General features: G+C 39.0%; 1 protein-coding gene across 1 annotated transcript in view; it reads right to left on the bottom strand.

Moving 5' to 3' along the window:
- The window catches only part of LOC118846143 (cytochrome P450 2J2-like), a 34,728-nt gene extending 34,055 nt beyond the window's left edge, over positions 1–673 (bottom strand). The window contains exon 1 of the mRNA XM_036754383.1: positions 307–673. Coding sequence (XP_036610278.1) covers positions 307–516 — 210 coding nt within the window. The 5' untranslated portion in view covers positions 517–673. The remainder of the gene's footprint in view (positions 1–306) is intronic.
- Between the last annotated feature and the right edge of the window lie 17,675 nt (positions 674–18,348).

Raw genomic sequence — 18,348 nt, 5'->3', positions numbered from 1 at the left:
CATAGAAAATGAGTCCAAAGGGGCCATCCAATCTGGACCATGTGCAATGTCAGCAATGACATAGCCCAAGACTGAGGAGTATATGACTTTCTCCAGATCCCACAGGTTAGAAGGGAACGTGAACCCAGGCCCTCTAAACTCCAAACCAGATGTCTTTTTCATTGTTAGAGGCTGCTTCCCAGTAGGGCCAGAGCAGGGACAGATGGCTAGGCTTGTGGCTGCCCAATCCAGCACATTTCCCAAAGTCCCAGTTCCCAAGACCCCCTTACACCCAATGGATTCTCACCCTCTCATCTCACTCCTTACCTTTTGCATGGAAATTTGGGGGTTTTTAAAGTCCACCTGTAAGAAGTTACCCAATACAGGCAGCCCAGGAGGGCCAGGAGGGTAGTTGAGATGCCGCATCCTCTGCAGATACTGTGCCAGGATCAGGAGGAAGGCAGAGAGGAGAAGGAGGGTCTCCAGGGGGGCTTTTTCCCAAAGGGAAAGGAAAACGCTTCCCAGAGAGAGCTGCATCTTTCCCCAGCTCTGGCACCAAGGCCAGAAAAGCCAAGCTCCGAATGGTGCTCACATGAGAGACAAAGCTCAAGCTCTGTTTGTCCCCTTGGAGCTGCTGCCTGTGCTGGCTTTATAGGCTAGGCAGTGAGAGCTCCAGGGAATGCCAGCCTCCCCTCTGTGCTCCAGCCCTCTGCCCTCTGCCCTCTACCAGGGTCTGCCTCCTGGGAGTAAACACACCCCACCACCATCCCCTCCCCACTGAAAACACTATTGGATTTTTTCTGCTGGGAACCAGAGAGACAACGTGGCCTGAGTGAACTACGAAGGCTCCACCCACCACCAGACCCACACAGTGGGGCCCAAATCACAGGGCCAGATCTGTGAGGCAGGAAGAGACTCACATCATCCCCTTGTTTAGGAGAGCAGTAAGCTGAGGTCCAGGGAGGCCAGGAAACTGACAAGGTGCCACACCTCTGTGTAAGCTTCAGAGTCTTCACTGGATCCATAGTCTGCTGGCTTCAAGTCAGCACTCTTCTCCCTACTATAAACTGCCTCCTGATGGCCTTGAGAACTAACAGAGAGGGGCTCTAAATCTGGAGTCTTCGACCTCCTTCCCCAAGGAGTATATGGATAGATTTCAATGGGTCTGTGGACTTGAATGGGAGAAAATATTTTCAACATTATTGGAATAATTAGAAAAAAATTCCAATAGATTTGGAATAAAGTTGGATAAGTATAATTTTAACATAACTGGAATAAACTAAAATAATATTTCAATATAATTGAACAATTGGAATAAAATTCCCATATAATTGGATTAAATTGGAATGAAATTATAATACAATTAAGGTAAAATTCCAATGTAATGAGAAAAAAATTGGGATAACTGGAATAAATTTCCAATCTAATTGGGATAAATAGGAATAATTAGAGTGATTGGAATAAAATTCCATCATATTTCAATATAACTGGAATTTCATCTGTCATCCTCTGCAGGTTATTTTATACATTTATTATTCTGAGAAAGGATCCACAGGCTTCAGCATACTGCCGAAGGGGTTCAGGGCACAAAGAAAGTGGAAACAACATTTTCTGATAGTCAGGCCCTTCTAAGGGCTTGTTACTACTTTTCAAACCTACCTCAGTCTGTGAGGTTGGGGCCAAGAGACAGGGGTGAATGGTAATCCTTGTGTTTTCCCTTCCAATGGTCTTCATGGAGCAGTGGGTAGGAGACTGATCTGGAGTCAGAGGGCCTTCCCCTGAAATTTCAGCTCTTCCATTTTTGCTTCCCTGGGCTTCTATTTCCTCATAAGTAAAAAAAGAGGTTGGATTATCAGAGGTGTCAAATACAAGACCTCTTCTTGAAGCACTATAGCTCTTTACTCCTGAGTAGGGCTGGGGCAAACTAAAATGTCATTTAGAAATGTTTAATAAAATAAAGATACCACACAACATAAATAATGCCAGTATGTGGCTTTCCAAGCATTCAGGTTGACACACCTGCATTGGTGACCTCTGAGTTCCCTTTCCACTTCAAAGCTATGCTCTCTCACAATGGAATGAAAGGCTGTGTCCCCTCTCCTCTGGCATTGTGTAAACAAGAGGAAAGGGTAGGGAGATAACCTTTTGGACAAAAGGCCAATCAGGGACCCGCAGTTTATTTGTTAATAATAGAATATTTATCTAGAAGAAATCTTAGAGATGATGGGATAATAGAGTAACAGATCTGGAACTGGGGGGATCTCTGAGGCCATCTAGTCCAATGTTCTCATTTTACAGATGAGGAAACTGAGGCCCAGAGGAGATGGGACTTGATAGTGGGGACCATCATCAATCACCATTATCCTAACATTCTGTAGGATGTTAAGGTTTATGAGGAACATTCCATATGTTCTCTCATTTGTTGCTTACAACAATCCTTCAAAATAAATGTGATTATTATGCCCATTTTACAGCTGGAGAAACTGAGGCTGAGAGAGGATAAAAGAGTTACCTAGGGTTTCATAGCTACTAAGTGTCTGAGGCAAGATCTGGATTCAGGTCTTCTGACCCTAAGTGCAAGGGTGGCAGCTGCCAAGGTGAAGTAGGTAGTCATTTGTAGGGATGGGATTCAAACCTAGGTCTTCTGACTGAAAATTGTTCTGTTACTTCATCGTGCCTCCTTCAAGTGACAAATGTATTGGAAATATTAAACAGGTTATTTTTTAAAACTTAAGTCTCTAAGTGTTCCTCAGCCCAGCTGGATCTCTGCTGTGATTACATCCTGCTTCTCAGAAGGCTCTTTCCGCACACACACACACACACACATGCACACACACACACATATCCACATATACGTATATACATATACACACACATATACATTTATCTATACACTTATATATACATAAATACACTAATATAAATTTATATATAAATGTTTTTATATATGAACATTTACATATATACACATACACACATGCGTATATATGCACACATTTATACATATACATACATTAATGCATACACACATGTATATATATTTGTATATGTATGACAGAGAGACAGAGAGAGAGACAGAGACACAGAGAGAGGAAAATATATATATGTATATATGAGATGGTAAATATTTTTGAGGAATTTAATTTAAAATTAAATGTAGTTCAAATGCATATTACATCTTGCACTTAAGAACAAAAACTCAACAACTATGACAGCCAAGAAGGCTGTGGCTTCACTAGGGTATATTTAGAGATGTCCAGCATCCTGGGCCAGGGAGGTGATGCTGGATCACCCTTTATCCTGTTCCGACCTCTTCTGGGGCTTGTCTTCAGTTCTGGGAACCACGATTTTAGAAAGGACACTGATAATTTATAGAGGACGTAAAGGAGACTTATATTATAATCCAGAACTTCTGACTCCAAACCGCGTGGTCTTTCCACTGCATCACCTTACCTCCAGATAAAAAGAAACCTTGGGAACATGCTATAGGAGGAATATTTGAAAAACTTGGGGACACAGCCTGTAGGAGAGTGTGTGTATTTAGAGGTAGAGGGTTGGACATGGAGCTCACTTCAGTTCTTCGAAGGGTTGCCAAGTGGAAGAGAGATTAACTTTGTTCTGGTTGGTGCCAAAGGGCAGAATTAGAAATAGTGGGATATTTAAGCTTGATGCAAGGGGGTACCTAAATTAACAACCAGAGACATCCAAAAGTGAAAAGGATTGCTTCTCTGAAACTCACAACTGCTCAGTAACCCTGCCCTGGGGAACCTCCCTCCCTCTGATTGGAGAAGGTAGAGGGTGGATGTCAAGGAACTCCTCCTAGATTCTCCATTTAAAAGGGGGCCCAGGACCACCACCTTATCCTTTCCCATCTGACTGAGGACTTCATCTTTGACTCCCACCCTTTGTTTGACCACACTCCTGTCTTTCAGCTTTTTTTTTAAATGGGCTTTCTTCTTCCATTAGATTTTGAGTCTTTCTTGGTATCTGTATTTATGGTACCTGGCACATAGTAGGCACTTCATAAATGTCTATTCACTGCATACTTCTAAGAGTGATGGGTTCCTTCTCATTTGAGTTCTTCAAGTAGAGATATGATCACCATTCCAGAGGAGTGCTCTACTGGGATTCTTCAATCAATTAGTAAACATTCCTACTATGTGCCAAGAACCGTGCTAAGTACTGGGGAAACAAAAAGAGGCAAAGGACAATCCCTGCCCTCAAAGAGCTTACAGCCTAGTAGGGGAGAAAACATGCAGATTATACACATACACACATGTACATATACATGTATGTATATACACGTACATATATATGCACGTACACATACACCTATACATATTTACAAGTACATATGTGTACATACATATACACATACATACGTACATATGTGTATGCAGGTATATATAGCAAGCTATCAATAGGATAAATGGGACATCATTAGCAGAGGGAAGGCACTAGAACTAAGGATTGGGTAAAGCTTTGTATAGAAGATGGTATTCAGACTTAGGTATGGCTACCTACATGGCCCTGAGGTTTTTTTCAGCTGGGAGATTTTGTTATTTTGTGACTACTTTGACTTCATCAATCCATCTGTCAATAGGTCCACAAGCATTTATCAATGGATAACATTTATATGGTGCTTTAATGTTGACAAAGCTCTTAACATATATGATCTCATTTTGTCCTCACAACCATTGATGAGGTAGGTGCTATTAGAATTCCCATTTTACAGATAAGGAAACTATGCACTTGCCCCTGTCCTACAGGATGAAGTGGCCTTACTCCTTACCAAGGCTGAACCCTCTACTAGTTCAAGTGGCCCTATTCCATCCCTTCTCCTGCAGAAGATTGCCCCCATTATCTCACTTATTTTCAATCTTTGTCTCTCTCTCTCTCTCTCTCTCTCTCTCTCTCTCTCTCTCTCTCTCCCTCCCTCTCTCTCTCTCTCTCTCTCTCTCTCTCTCTCTCTCTCTCTCTCTCTCTGTCTCTCTCTCTCTCTGTCTCTCTCTTTCCTCTCTCTTCCTCTCTGCCTACTGGCATGCCATATATCCACCATCCTCAAATAACTTTCATGATCATTCTATCCCACTATCATCCCATATCTCTTCTGCCCTTTGTAACTAAACTCTCCAAAAGGCTGTCTTCAATAGGAGCTTCCACTTTGCCTCCTCTCACTCTCTTCTTAACCCCTTATAATCCAGCTTCGAATCTTATCTTTCTCCCTAAACTGTTCTCACCAAGTTACTTATGATCTCCTAGTTGCCAACTCCAATGGCCTTTTCTTAATCTTATTCTCATTGACTTCTCTTGAGCCTTTGATTCTGTGGATCACTCTCTCTTCCTTGATAGTCTCCTCTGTCTAGGTTTTTAGAATATATACATCTTCTGGATTTCTTCCAATTTTTCTGACCACTCTCCTATCTCTTTTGTTGAATTCTCCTCCAAATCGTGTCCTCTAACCATGGGTGTCCCTCAAGATTCTGTCTTGGGCCCTGTTCTTGTCTCCCTCTATACTACTTCACTTGATGCACTCATCTGATCCCATGGATTTAATTACCATCCCTCAGCTGACAATTCCCAAATATGCCTATCCTGCCCCAGTCTGTCTACTGGCCTACCATCTTGCATCTCCAATCACCTTTTAGAAATCTCAAACTGGATGTGCAGTAGACATCTTAACCTGAACGCATTATCTGTCTCCTTAAACATTACTCCACCTCTTAATTTCCCTCTTACTATCAAGCCTCATCACCTAAGAGCCATCCTGGATTCCTCTCCATTTCTCACTCTCTACATCCAATATGGTGCCATAGATTGTTGTCTCCACCTTTGCAACATCTCTCAAATGTGCCCTCTTCTCTCTTCTGACCCTGCTACCACCCTGGTTTATGTCCTTATCATACCACACCTGGATTATTGCACTAGCCTGCTGGATGGTCTGCCTGCTTCCAATCTCTCCCCACTACAATCCATCTTCACATTCAGGAGTTTGGAAGACTTTAATGTGAATAGACTACAGTCTAAGGCAGCAGGAAACAACAGCAAGGCTATTGTGTTTTTCTGTTTGTTTGTTTTCTGAAAAAATGAACAACCTCTTTGGGAAACAGTGGCTGTTTTCCACTTGAGTGTCTGTCTCTTCTGTAATTATCCTACCTCGGCAGAAAGTCTCTAGGGCGCATCAGGCTATTAAAACAGCCAGTGATGAACTGTGGATGTTCTTGCACAGAAGCATTCCTTGTCTTCCACAAAGGAATTAGAAAGAGTGCTGACATAGGACACAGACTCTCTTGAAATATATATTTTTTTTCATTCAGAATGCATTACTTTCTTACTTTTCTGCGAAACTCTCTTTTCCTCCAGCTATAAATTATCACATTCTTGCAAAGGCAAATTTGTTCCTAGAAATGAAGTTATTTGCAAATGTGCTTAGAGGATCAGATTTAGAACTAGAAGATATCTTAGAAAATCTAACTACCTCTTTCTACAAATGAGGAAACTAATTCGCAGAAAAATTACATCGCAAATTTTGAAGTTATATTTACACCCCAATTTTCTTTCAAATTTTGCCTGTAACATTTAATACCTGTATAACCCATGTGGCACAGTGGACCGTGTGCCAGGCCTGGAATCAGGAACATTCATCTTCATGAGTTTAAATCTGGCCTCAGACACTTATTAGCTGTGTGACCCTGGGCAAATCACTTTCCCCTGTTTTCCTCAGCTTCCCTATCTATAAAATGAAGAAGTCTGAATACATGGCTTCTCAGTAGCCTTTAGTTCTAAATTTAAACTTCTCTAATTGATTATTGTTTATAAGGACACTGAAGCAGCTTTCATTTTATGATTTGGGGTATGTGACTTGCCCATTGACACACACCAAGTAAATTAACCTCTTTTGCCCCCATATCTTCATCTATAAGGTGAGGGACTTGGAATAACTATTTCCAAGGCATCGTCCAGGTCAATGATCGATCATTCTATAAATCTAGGATTTGTGATCACCAGGAGCAGAAAACTAACTTGCAAAATACATAAAGCAATGAAGGATGTACAACAAAATCTTAGCTGCCCACTATGTGGCCTTTGAGAGCCCTCTGGGTTCCAGAACCTGAAAGTAACTCTCTAAAAGTCTTTGGCAATGAAATAGACCAAAAACCCAGGAATAATGGACAAAGTTGAGAATTTACCAACCAAAGCTTATACCCAGGTAACTGCACTTGGTAATAGTGTGGATGGTGTTGTGAGTGCATGCCCACTCATCCTGACCTCCATCATTTCACTTAGATTTTCCCATTGAAATATAGACTCAGAATTGTACCATTCAGATAGGCCCCATCTCTCAGGGCTCTTTCCTCATTGTCCTCAATAAACACATAATCTCATTGGGAACTCCATGCTTGCCCCACCTTAATTATCTGCCCTCTCCACATATTCTAAGTCAAAGTTCACTCTAGGGGTAAACAAGCCAATCCCCCAGGATCAAGGTCCAGACTCACCCATCCTCTGCCCACAAAATAGGTTTAAAGCACTCCTGCTATCCACACTCAACATCTACCCAATCACACTCACTATTATTCTCTTGTTCTCATACCAATATTCAATTGAGTTTTTCTACTGCCACTCAGTAATGTGTGCATACAAGTCCAGGGAATGTCCTGACTGCTTCTTAATGGATTTGGGACTAAGCTGGGGGTGGGGATACAGAATTAACATCTACATTTCTAAGCATAAGCCCCTAGAGAACCTGTCACATGGTTGTACATTTTTGGGACTAGATCTGTAGTTTCCTTGCTGTAGGTAACTCTCTGTATGTAAGAGCAGTCTAGGACCTGATCTGCAGATCCTAACCATACAGAGCCATCAGGGACACCGAATATTTAAGTGACTTGCCCAGGGACAGGCAGCCATTCCTGTCTTGAGTCCTCTTTCTTTTCTCCATAAACTATTTCACTTCTTGATCTCCTTGGATCCCATGGATTCAGTGATCATCTCTAAGCTGCTGATTCTCAAATCTATTTATCATGACCTGGCCTCTCTCTTGATTTCTAGTCCCATATCTCCAAATGCCTGACGGAGATCTCAAAGTGAATGACACCCAAATATCTTAGATTAAACCTATCCACAATGGCACCCATTATGTTTCCCCCCAAAATTCTTTCCTGTTTTCTAAATTTCCTTGTTACCACTGAGGGTGCCACCATCCAAGACTCCTATGTTGTCTACCTAGGCGTCTTCCTTAACTGCTCATACACTCTCACTCCCATAACCAATCTCTACCCAAAGCCTGTCAATTTTATCTTTATAACATCTCTTATGTGTCCCCTTTTCTCTCCTCTGGCATTGTTATCTTGGCACAGGCACACATCCCCTCATATTAATAAGTGAGGTGATTGGAATAGCTTGCTGGTTGGTCAGTAATGAGATGGCAGAGTAGATTAAGTGCTAGGAATGAATTCAAGACAATGTGAGTTTATATTTTGCCTCAGATACAGAGTCCCTGGAAAAAAAATCATTTATCTGCCTCAGTTTCCTCATCTGTCAAATAAGGATAATATTAGCACCTACCTCCTGAGGTTCTTGTGAAGATCAGATGAGATCACTTGCAAAGCACTTTGTAAACCTTAAAGTACCATGTGAATGTTAGCTGTGAGTCTTTCCCAAATTCAGTCTGTCCTTTACTCAGTTTTTATATAGAGCAGACAGGTGTAATAATGGATAAAACTCTAGGCTTGAGGTCAGAAAAGCCCAGGTTCAAAACTGGCTCAGACACTAGCTGTGTGATCCCTGGGTGAGTGACTTATTTTCTATTTCCCTCAGTTTCCTAATCTGTAAGATGGAGATGATAAAAGCACCTACATCTCAGGTTGTTGTGAAGATGAAATGAAGTAACAATAAAATGCTTAGCACCTTGCCGAGCACATAGCAATCATTATACAAATTTTAGCTACTATTATCTTCCTAAAGTGCAGGTCTGACCATATTACCCCCTACTCAGTAAACTTCCATGTCTCCCTATTGCCTCCAGGATCAAGTACAAAATTCATAACCCTAGCCCCTCCTACCTCTCCAATCTTCTTACATGTTATTTCTTGCCCATGTACTCTTTGATCTAGTGACACTGGTTCCCTGCTAGTTCCATGAGAAAGACCCTCCATCAGTGGGCTCCAGACATCTTCTCAAGGTTGGACTCTGTGCCTGAACTACTTTCCCTTCTCTCCTCTGATTACTGACTTCCCTGGTTTCCTTTAAGTCCCAATTAAAAATCCCACCTTCTACAGGAAGCCTTCTGCAACTCTTCATGTTTCTAGTGCCTTCCCTCTTTAAATGATTAAACATTTTGCACATAGTATCTCATTTGACCCTCATAATAACTTTATGAGATAGAATAGTTATCCTTAGTTTACACTTGGGGAACCTGAGGTAGATGGCACTGAAGTGATTTGCCCACAGTCGCACATCTGATAGGTTTTTGAAGACAGGTTTACACTGGATGAGGCCCTCCTGCCTTCAGGCTTTGTGCTCTCTGCCACCACCTAGTTGAACAGGAGTGATGTGTATTAAGTCTCCATGTTTATCATACTCCCTGACCATGGGTATTACCCAAGACTCTCAGTTGGTGTCTCCAGTCCTCCCTTTACACACTTTCTCTAGGCAAATGCATCAGCTCTCATCAGGTCAGTTATCTTATCTGTACCAATGACTCATGTGTCTATCTATGGGGCACCATTGCTTCATCATTAGTCCTGTGGGATTGTCTTGGAACATTGTATTGCAGAGAACAGCTACATGATCTACAATTCTTCATCAAACAACATTGCTCTTACTGTGTACGATGTTCTCCTGGTTCTGTTCACTTCACTTTGCATCAATTCATGTAAGTTTTTCTAGGTTTTTCTCAAATCATTCTTCTTGTCATTTCTTACAGCATGACAATATTCAATCAGAACCAAATGCTACACCTTGTTTAGCCATTCCTCAATTGATGGGCATCACTTCCATTTCCAGTTCTTAGGCACCACAAAAAGAGCTGCTATAAACATTTTTTTTCTTTTAGCTTCTTTTAATAGTATAATTCATGATCTAACAACATATAGATTATAAGAGAAGTTGCTTTTCTAACAGCATCTCATATAATAGTCTGCCAAATTTGACAATAAGAAAATTTAGAAACATCACTATACCATAACAATATATATTGGAAACTTGGAAGAAAAATCATTATCAATCAGGTGACCTCAATTCAGTTGACATGTTCCCAAACTTCGTTGCACAGAAAGTCATTCATCTCATCACCATTGGTACTGTATACTGATCACTTCTGAAACACCACATAGAGTTGTCAAATAAAAAACAATTACATCTAATTAAAGGAATAATAACAGCAGCTAAAGTTTATATAGCCCCTGCCCTATATCAGACACTTTATTGAACGCTTACAATCATGTGGTCCGCACAACAATCCTGGGAGGGGATCCTGTGCTTATCCCCTTAGAGAGTAGTAAACCAAAGGAAACAGACATAAGGTAACTTCCTTGAGGTCACACAGCTAATAAATTTCTTAATGCCAATTAGCCAATGTAGCTTAGATTAGGTTCTCATTTACCATAATTATTCTGATAGGAGAACACACTCAGAACCCATTCTGATTTCCTTCAAGACAGATTTTGAACCAAATCAAATCAAGATTTACAACATTTAAATCTCAATTTATCCAAGGGTCATCTATTGTTAACACTTCAAAAGAGAGAGCCTCTTATTATCCATAAACTGATTTTTTTTTAAAGACACATGGTGACAATTCACAGCTCCCTATAGCCTTTCCCCCTATATCCTCAATGCAAAGGATCAGTTCTTAATCCCCTGCCTCTTTTTCCTGTCTTTGAGGATTTCCGATGAGGAGCTGTCCTAAGTCCTCAGCTTCCAATTCCCATGCCCTGGGAATTTCAAGCTGCATATCACAAATGACCACATAAAGTTTCCCAATATAGACATGTACTTAGAAAGTTTTACAATTAGAATTCATACCTGTTATCATTAGGTTAGCTTTAAGTGTGCTGGCTCAACTATTATAAGGTTCTAATTGAATGCCCGGTTCTGGCCCAGGCAAAAACAAACAAAACAAAAAAGACCAAAGGTAGTTGATCGAATGCTGGCAGGGCATGGCCAGTTTCCCCAGGTGGAAACCTTTGAGTTTTCATAGAAGTTCGTTTAAAATTTTTTTGATTTGAACAATATAAGGAAACATTTTAGTTCCTATACAATAGTCACAGATCACAATAGCCAGCATCTTTTTTTTTTTTTTTTTACCATATCCAATACTTACATAGTGTTAGATTTTTGTTATGGGCTTCCTACAGATTATCCTGAAAGGTGGATGGACATGACTAACAAGTTGCTTATCTAACTTTACTTGGAAACCAAAGCGAAAACTCATTATTAAGACAGTATGGTCAATTATTAACAACTGATTTTTTATAGCAATGGGAATGTTTTCCTTTGCACCTTCTCATCCTTAACAAAAATCAAATCACTCTACTTTAACCTAAGCATGAGGCTAGATCATGAAAGGATGAAAAGATAAAATCTTAAAATATTGAAATCCTAACTCAGTTGCCAAACTGCCACAAAAGCAAACATTCAATGTTGTTTTAAACTGTCAGGAGGTCTAGGATTTTAGGACATTTTTTGGACTTTACCTTTTACAGATGAGGACACTTTAAAGGGTTCCTTGATATGTCAACTTCACAGAAAACCATCACTCGTTTTTTCTCAAAAGTTTTTTATAACACATTTACACCAGTCTTTTAACATTTAAATCTGTACCCCAAAGGGATTAAAGAAGAGTAAACTTTTCTAACAATTTTTCTAACATGATGAATTATCAAATTAATGTTAGGCACTTTTTTTTTTAACACACTACAAGTCACACTACTGATATAATTTGGCTGAATATCACACAGCTAACAAGTTTCCTGATCCTTATAGTCATCTACTACTACTACTACTACTACTACTACTACTACTACTATTACTACAACTACAACTACTAGTACTACCACCACTACCAATCATAATCAAAAATTTCATTTAAAATGGGACCAGTATAACTTCAAATACATCTGGATCTATTTTCCAAAAGGTATCATTTAGAACCTCAATTTATAATTTCATTGATTTAGTGTTATATTTTACATAGGAGCTATTTACTCCAAACATTTCATATTATGGGTTTCACTATTTCCAGCTAATATACTGCCAAAGATTTTAAAAGTGACAGCATATAAGAGATTTTAATTATCACACTTAGTAATACATTGCTTATCACATTTGTCCTAACCCTATACAGCTGTCTGTATTGGCTTTCAAATCAATCCACATAATTTTGTTTCTCATTGTCTAACAAAGTCAAATTTGCCCATTTGAAGCTGGCACATTGGGTGCCCAGAATAACTGTCCAGGGACAAGAGAGGTTTGGAGGATAAGGCCTTGCTACTGCCCTGTACCTCTTTTTCTTGTTCCCAAGCCTTCTTATCTACCTTTCATATTTTTCCTCCAGCCTTTATTTCTCTTTCCAAATCTTATTTTCCTTTACATTTCTACCATATCCCAGGGTGCACCTTCTATTGCTAAATCTTCCCAAGCTATAGAGTTAATTTCAACCTAGGTGCTTCAACCTGCTGCTTGATTAGCTGCAACCCAAGTGCTTTCATGAAATCCAGGAGCCCCAAACCTCGACCACTCTCCCAAAAGGAGACGGAAAACTGCACTGCCTATTCCCAGTATTGCAAGTAGTTTGTGGGACAAATCCCTTAAAAATATTAAAGTTTTTTATGTTTGTTTGTTTTTTTAGCAATTCCAAAAAGAGAACCTGTTAGGAGGCCTGTTGAAGCCCAGAATCATGGTTCTAGATTCTCCCAAACTTTTTAACAGCTTACAAAATCCTTGACTGCCCACTTAACAATAGAGATATGTTATGTTGCCTACAAAACAGTTTTCCCTAATTAACAATCATGCTTACTTTCTTTCCTTTCCTGCTGCTCTTCACTTTTCAGAATCTGGAGAAAGTTAATGAGTCAAGAGAGCTGTATTTCTCTCACATATTTTTAATCAACATCAATTATACAAAGAGCTTTTATAATGATAATATACATTTTATTCATTTTAAAAATTTATTTTATTTTTAATTTATCAAAGAATAGAAGCATTTCCTTAACATAACATATTAAAAAAGATAATTGCACATGAAACTGCAAATCTGTTACGTGTAAATTGCTATTCCTCTTAAACATAATAAAATTATCATTTAAATTTCTTTTTTTTTCTTTTTTCCTTTCCTCTCTCTTACCTTAGAGACAGCTACAGTTACATACAAATAGGCATATATGTAAAATTAAACATAGATTGCCAAAATTCTAAAATGATTGCATGTGAGGTTAAGATAGAAAAACCTTGTTCAAAGTGTCCTAAGAGACAAAAAATCTTACGTCTGATGTCAGTTATATTAAGCTGGCAAATATAGTTCCCTAGATTTAATTAAACATAATCTATAAATTTTAGGTTTAGAACCCAATTAAGCCTGAATTAATAAACTCTTAGTATTGAAAATTATTTTCCAATTTAAATATTTTTCATGTTTTGTTTTTAGATATAGTCCCAAACTTAGCCTGTACAATGGTCTCTCTACTGATCTGTATAGCAACTAGCAATTCCCTTAATCTGCTCTAGGGTCATTTCATGCTACCTTGGGCATTCATTGTGGAAATACTTTTGTATCTCAGGCAGGGATTGATGAACAAAATGTAAGAATTCTTAAGTTGACCTAGAAACAATTCCTAATTCAATTCCTAATTTTGGAGTGACCAAAAAAATCCCTTCTTCCAACTGGCTTTAGGTGGCCAATTAGTTAATCTTGAATTGAGATGCTGTTCTCTCTAAGAATCAAAGTGGAATTTCCCTCATCAGCACTTTTAGGCTATGGCTGGTTTCACACAGCTATACTGTTTATGAGCTGCTTCATCTGAGACCTTAAGTGCTCAGAGCTAAAGGAGAAACAGCTTGCTGTACACCCAAAGGAGAAAAAATAGCAGCATTTTACTTCATGAAAGAAGTCGGAAAAAATCCCTTCCCTCTCTGCCTCTTAATTTTGGACACAATAAAAAACAGATATATATATATATATATATATATATTTTAAAATTACCCTTTTAATCTTTAAATACATATGCTAGTAAGATGAATTTTAGTGTAAGGTGTATTTTAGTGTATGTAAAGTGGATTTTTCCTATTTTTTCTAAGGGTTTAGTTTCCCAGGATCCATGGCCATAACAATCTCTGTTTCCCAGGTATTAGACGTGAGTCCCCAAGCTCATGGTTCAAAACATCTCTACCACACATGCGCAGAATTATATAATGATAAATAATAAAAACGTGTGTGTTGAAATTGTAAATATCCATTGCGACTGGGCCATGAGATACAGGGATGGGGCGATATGTACTTGTGAGGCTATTGTTGGCAATATACCTTCTTTGTCTGATGCCCTATAAAACAAGTGGGCTTTAGTCAGTGAGCTGGGGAACCTTTATGGTTGAATGCACAAGCTGGGATGCATTCAGCTCCCATCAAGGTTGGGAGGAATCTGTGTTTGCTTCAGCCGGCTCCCATTGAGGCGTGATGGGATTTGGGGGATGCACAAGCTGTGCCTGTCTCGACTGACTGCATCGAGACATAGGGGTAGTTGCCCGCCTTCTCGCTAGCCCTTGTGAGAAGAGTGATTAGGAAATGCTGTAGGAGTTTGTAGTGCTTCTGTTACCAGCAATACTGTGTTAGAGAAAACTAGACTAGAATAAAATTTATTATTAACCCCTTTGAAGCTGTCTTTCCTGTCTGACCAGATTAAGAGTGAACCTGTTAGAGGCTGGAGTCCAAATCTCCAGTGCCGCCTGTGTATTATCTAACAACATATCGCTGAGTAGAACATACAGAGTCTGAGTGCTCAGAAATCAAAGTTCAGCTGTAAATGTTCCTTTCTTTGCTTGCTTCTGCCATTTGCCTCACTGATGCCACTTAATTTACTCTGACCTAATTGCTTACCTGAAAACCTGACAGCAAGAATCTGCCTAGAAAAAAACACATTTCCTTGCTCATCTTACCTTGCTTCCTACTCAGCTCCCAGTAGATTTTTGCCCCACTCAGAACAAAAATACCTAACTGCTTCCTTTACTAAGGAGTTCTCTTGAATTACTATCTAGTATGTAAACCTGAAAAAATGCTCAGCAAGAATTCTAACATTCACAAGAGTTTATATTTTCACAGCTTGCCTCAATTTCCTTTCCCCAGACTTTTCCCAAATTTCTAGCCCTTTTTGGTTCCTCTCTGGCCAGAAAACTCGAGATGAAACGCTACCTGCCAGAAGCTTTCCTGTCCTGCCTGCTTATGATGACAAAATGAATTCCAGACTTCTCAGGCAGTACCGTATAATCTTGTGTACACCAATTACCCTGAAATATACCCTGAGAGCATGGCTTGAGGTGGTCTTGCCAATAGAACTTATTCCTTTTTAAAATTTATTTTATTTTTAATTCATGGAATAAAACAAACATTTTCATAACACAGTATAATTAAACAGATTATTGCACATGAAACTGCAAATCTACTATGTATAACTTGCTATTCTTTTTAAATATACAACAAGTCTCATGTAAATTTATTTTTTTCTTTTTGTTCTTCTTCCCCCCTTGCCTCTCTAGAGATGGACACCATTAGAGAAAATAGCTAGATAGATGTGTAAATTTATTCTATACATGTTCTAAAATGTGTACAGCAGCTCTCTTTGTGGTGGCACAGAAGTGGAAATTTCAGGGATGCCCATCAATTGGAGAACGGCTGAAGAAGTTGTGGTCTATGATTGTGATGGAATACCACTGTGCTAGAAGAAGTGTTGAGCTCAATGATCTTGGAAAAACATGGAGAGACTTGCACAAAATAATGAAGAGTGAAATGAGCAGAACCAAGAGAACACTGTATACAGTGACAGCAATATTATGTTAAGAATGACTTTGAGTGAATAAATTATTTTAACTATTATAAGTACCAAAATTGACCATAAAGGGCAGATGAAGAAGCATAAAGGGGCTCTTGAGAGCCTGATGAGCTTGGGAGTTGAGGCCCAAGGACAGTCTCGTGGAAAAAAAGGAATTATCTGGGGCTACACAGTCCGGCTTGGCTCCTCCTCCTCTGATAAGGCAGGCTGTGAACAGCACATACCCCCTTTCCAAGTAAGCACTGGACACGAGTTATCCCCCTGATAGGCTTAGAGGATTGCGCACGAGCTTGCTTGCACCCAGTAACAAAGGCTAGTACTGCATAAAAATCCTGCTTGCTAAACAATAAACGGAGTTACTAACCATCTTGTCTCCAGCCTCATTCATTGTCCCTGAGATCAGGCCTTTGCTGGACAAAGGCCTGGAAGTTGGGGGGGGCAACAGACCCCAACAAAGAAGAATGCGATCTGCATCCAGTGAAAGAACTGAAAAATAGACCTTGATTAATTCCTCTGTTGTTGAGAGTGAATATTCTGAAAGCTTCCCAATGAAGAGAACACACTTAAGATGGACACATAAACTTATTAGATCAGAGATCTAATTGCTGATAATAGGAAGAGAGTCAAATCAAGGCCTAACAAAAAGCTTCCCCTTGTCGAGAAATTCTCAAACTGGGCTCATAAAGATACATGGGAGTTTTTGTTAAGAATCTGGCATGCAGAGCTCTGTTTCCTTCTGTGGTAGGCAAACTGTGATGAATTAAAAGATGAAGATGCATAATTTCTGGGTAGTTAATAACCAAATTATTAATTATGACTAGCAAACAATTAATAGATTGGGGTCAGTGGCTTTCTCTTATAAACCAAAGATTAATCATGGTGACCCAATGGAAGTTAAAATACTTTTGGAAAAGTGGGTCTTCCCAACAGGTGGAAATCAACTCTGATTGGTTAACAATTAATTAGAAAATGAATATTATAATGACAGATAGGCTTATTCTAATGATGGGTTGGGAGACTTGACTTTGATTATGTCACTCTTGAGCAAAAAGGAGCTGTTCTCTACCTAATCTTACGTAAGTAGAACAATGGTGGAGTTATGTTAAGAATTTCACCTAGATATTAATTGCACCAAGATGTTCCTCAAAGTTTAAAATGCTCTAAACCAGTAGTCTCCAAACTGTTTTTTAAATAAGTGCACTCTCTCAGTCTACGGCAGCTAGATGGAACCATAGTGCATGCAGAGTGCCAGCCATGGAGTGAGGAAGACTCATCTTCCTGAATTCCAATCTGGCTTCAGATGCTTGCTAGCTTTGTGACCCTGGGTAAATCATTTAACCCTGTTTTCCTCAATTTCATCATCTGTAAAATGAGCTTGAGAAGAAAATAGCAAACTACTCTTGCAGATACAAGATACTCTTGGAGGTTCAAAGTAAACCTCGAATGCAATCTCAAAGAATCTGACACAACTGAAACAACTGAACAACACCTGTCGGTCAAAATATTTTCAACATGTCTCCAATATTTATAAATTATCCACAAGTACTTAGGGCCTAGTGTATTCTATATGTCATAAAATACACAACACAGACATTTTAAAAGGTTCGGAAAATGGTGAATAAATATTTTTTAAAATTAGTGTTTTGGCAAAAGTAATATATTTGAATTATGCTTTGTTGTTTTTGAAAAATCTTCATTTGCTAATTTTTAATCCCGTAATTCCTATGTGTTGCTCTAAGTTAATTCTGTTTTTGTGTTAGGTTTCCATGACTGTCATAAGTGGAAGACAAAATCCACCAAGGTCCAAACAGAAAGAAAGAACAAAAACAAAACCACAAAGTCTCACTGGCTGTTTTTACTAACTCACATTTCTCATTCTCATTAGTTATGAGAAGTGATTTGTTCAGCTGGTAATTTTTCATCTTTATGCTAACCCATTTGGAAGTTGCTGTGAAACACACTCAAATTCTTAATTGGGAAGATTTTTTAAAAGGTTAAAAAATTCTTTTTCCTAGGGTGTTTTTTAATGCGCAAATATTAAACAGATTTTTCTTGTATCTCTCCAACTTTGTTTTGGCAACAAAAGCTTTGTTTCCCAATGACCTGCTAAGCATGATGGCTTCCATACTATAGTTAACTGGTATCTCAAGACATAAAAAAATGTAGGGTTTTTTGTTGTTCTTCAGTTGTTTCAGTCATGTCCAATATGTTGTGACATCATCTGGTGTTTTCTTGGAAGCAATATTGGAGTGCTGTGCCATTTCCTTCTCGAGTTCATTTTACAGATGAGCAAACTGAGGAAAACAGGTTAAGAGGCTTACTTGGG

The sequence above is a fragment of the Trichosurus vulpecula genome, chromosome 4 (assembly GCF_011100635.1).
Source record: "Trichosurus vulpecula isolate mTriVul1 chromosome 4, mTriVul1.pri, whole genome shotgun sequence".
Taxonomy (NCBI): domain Eukaryota; kingdom Metazoa; phylum Chordata; class Mammalia; order Diprotodontia; family Phalangeridae; genus Trichosurus; species Trichosurus vulpecula.
Note: the sequence above shows the minus strand (reverse complement) of the source record. Positions and strands in the feature narration are given on the sequence as shown.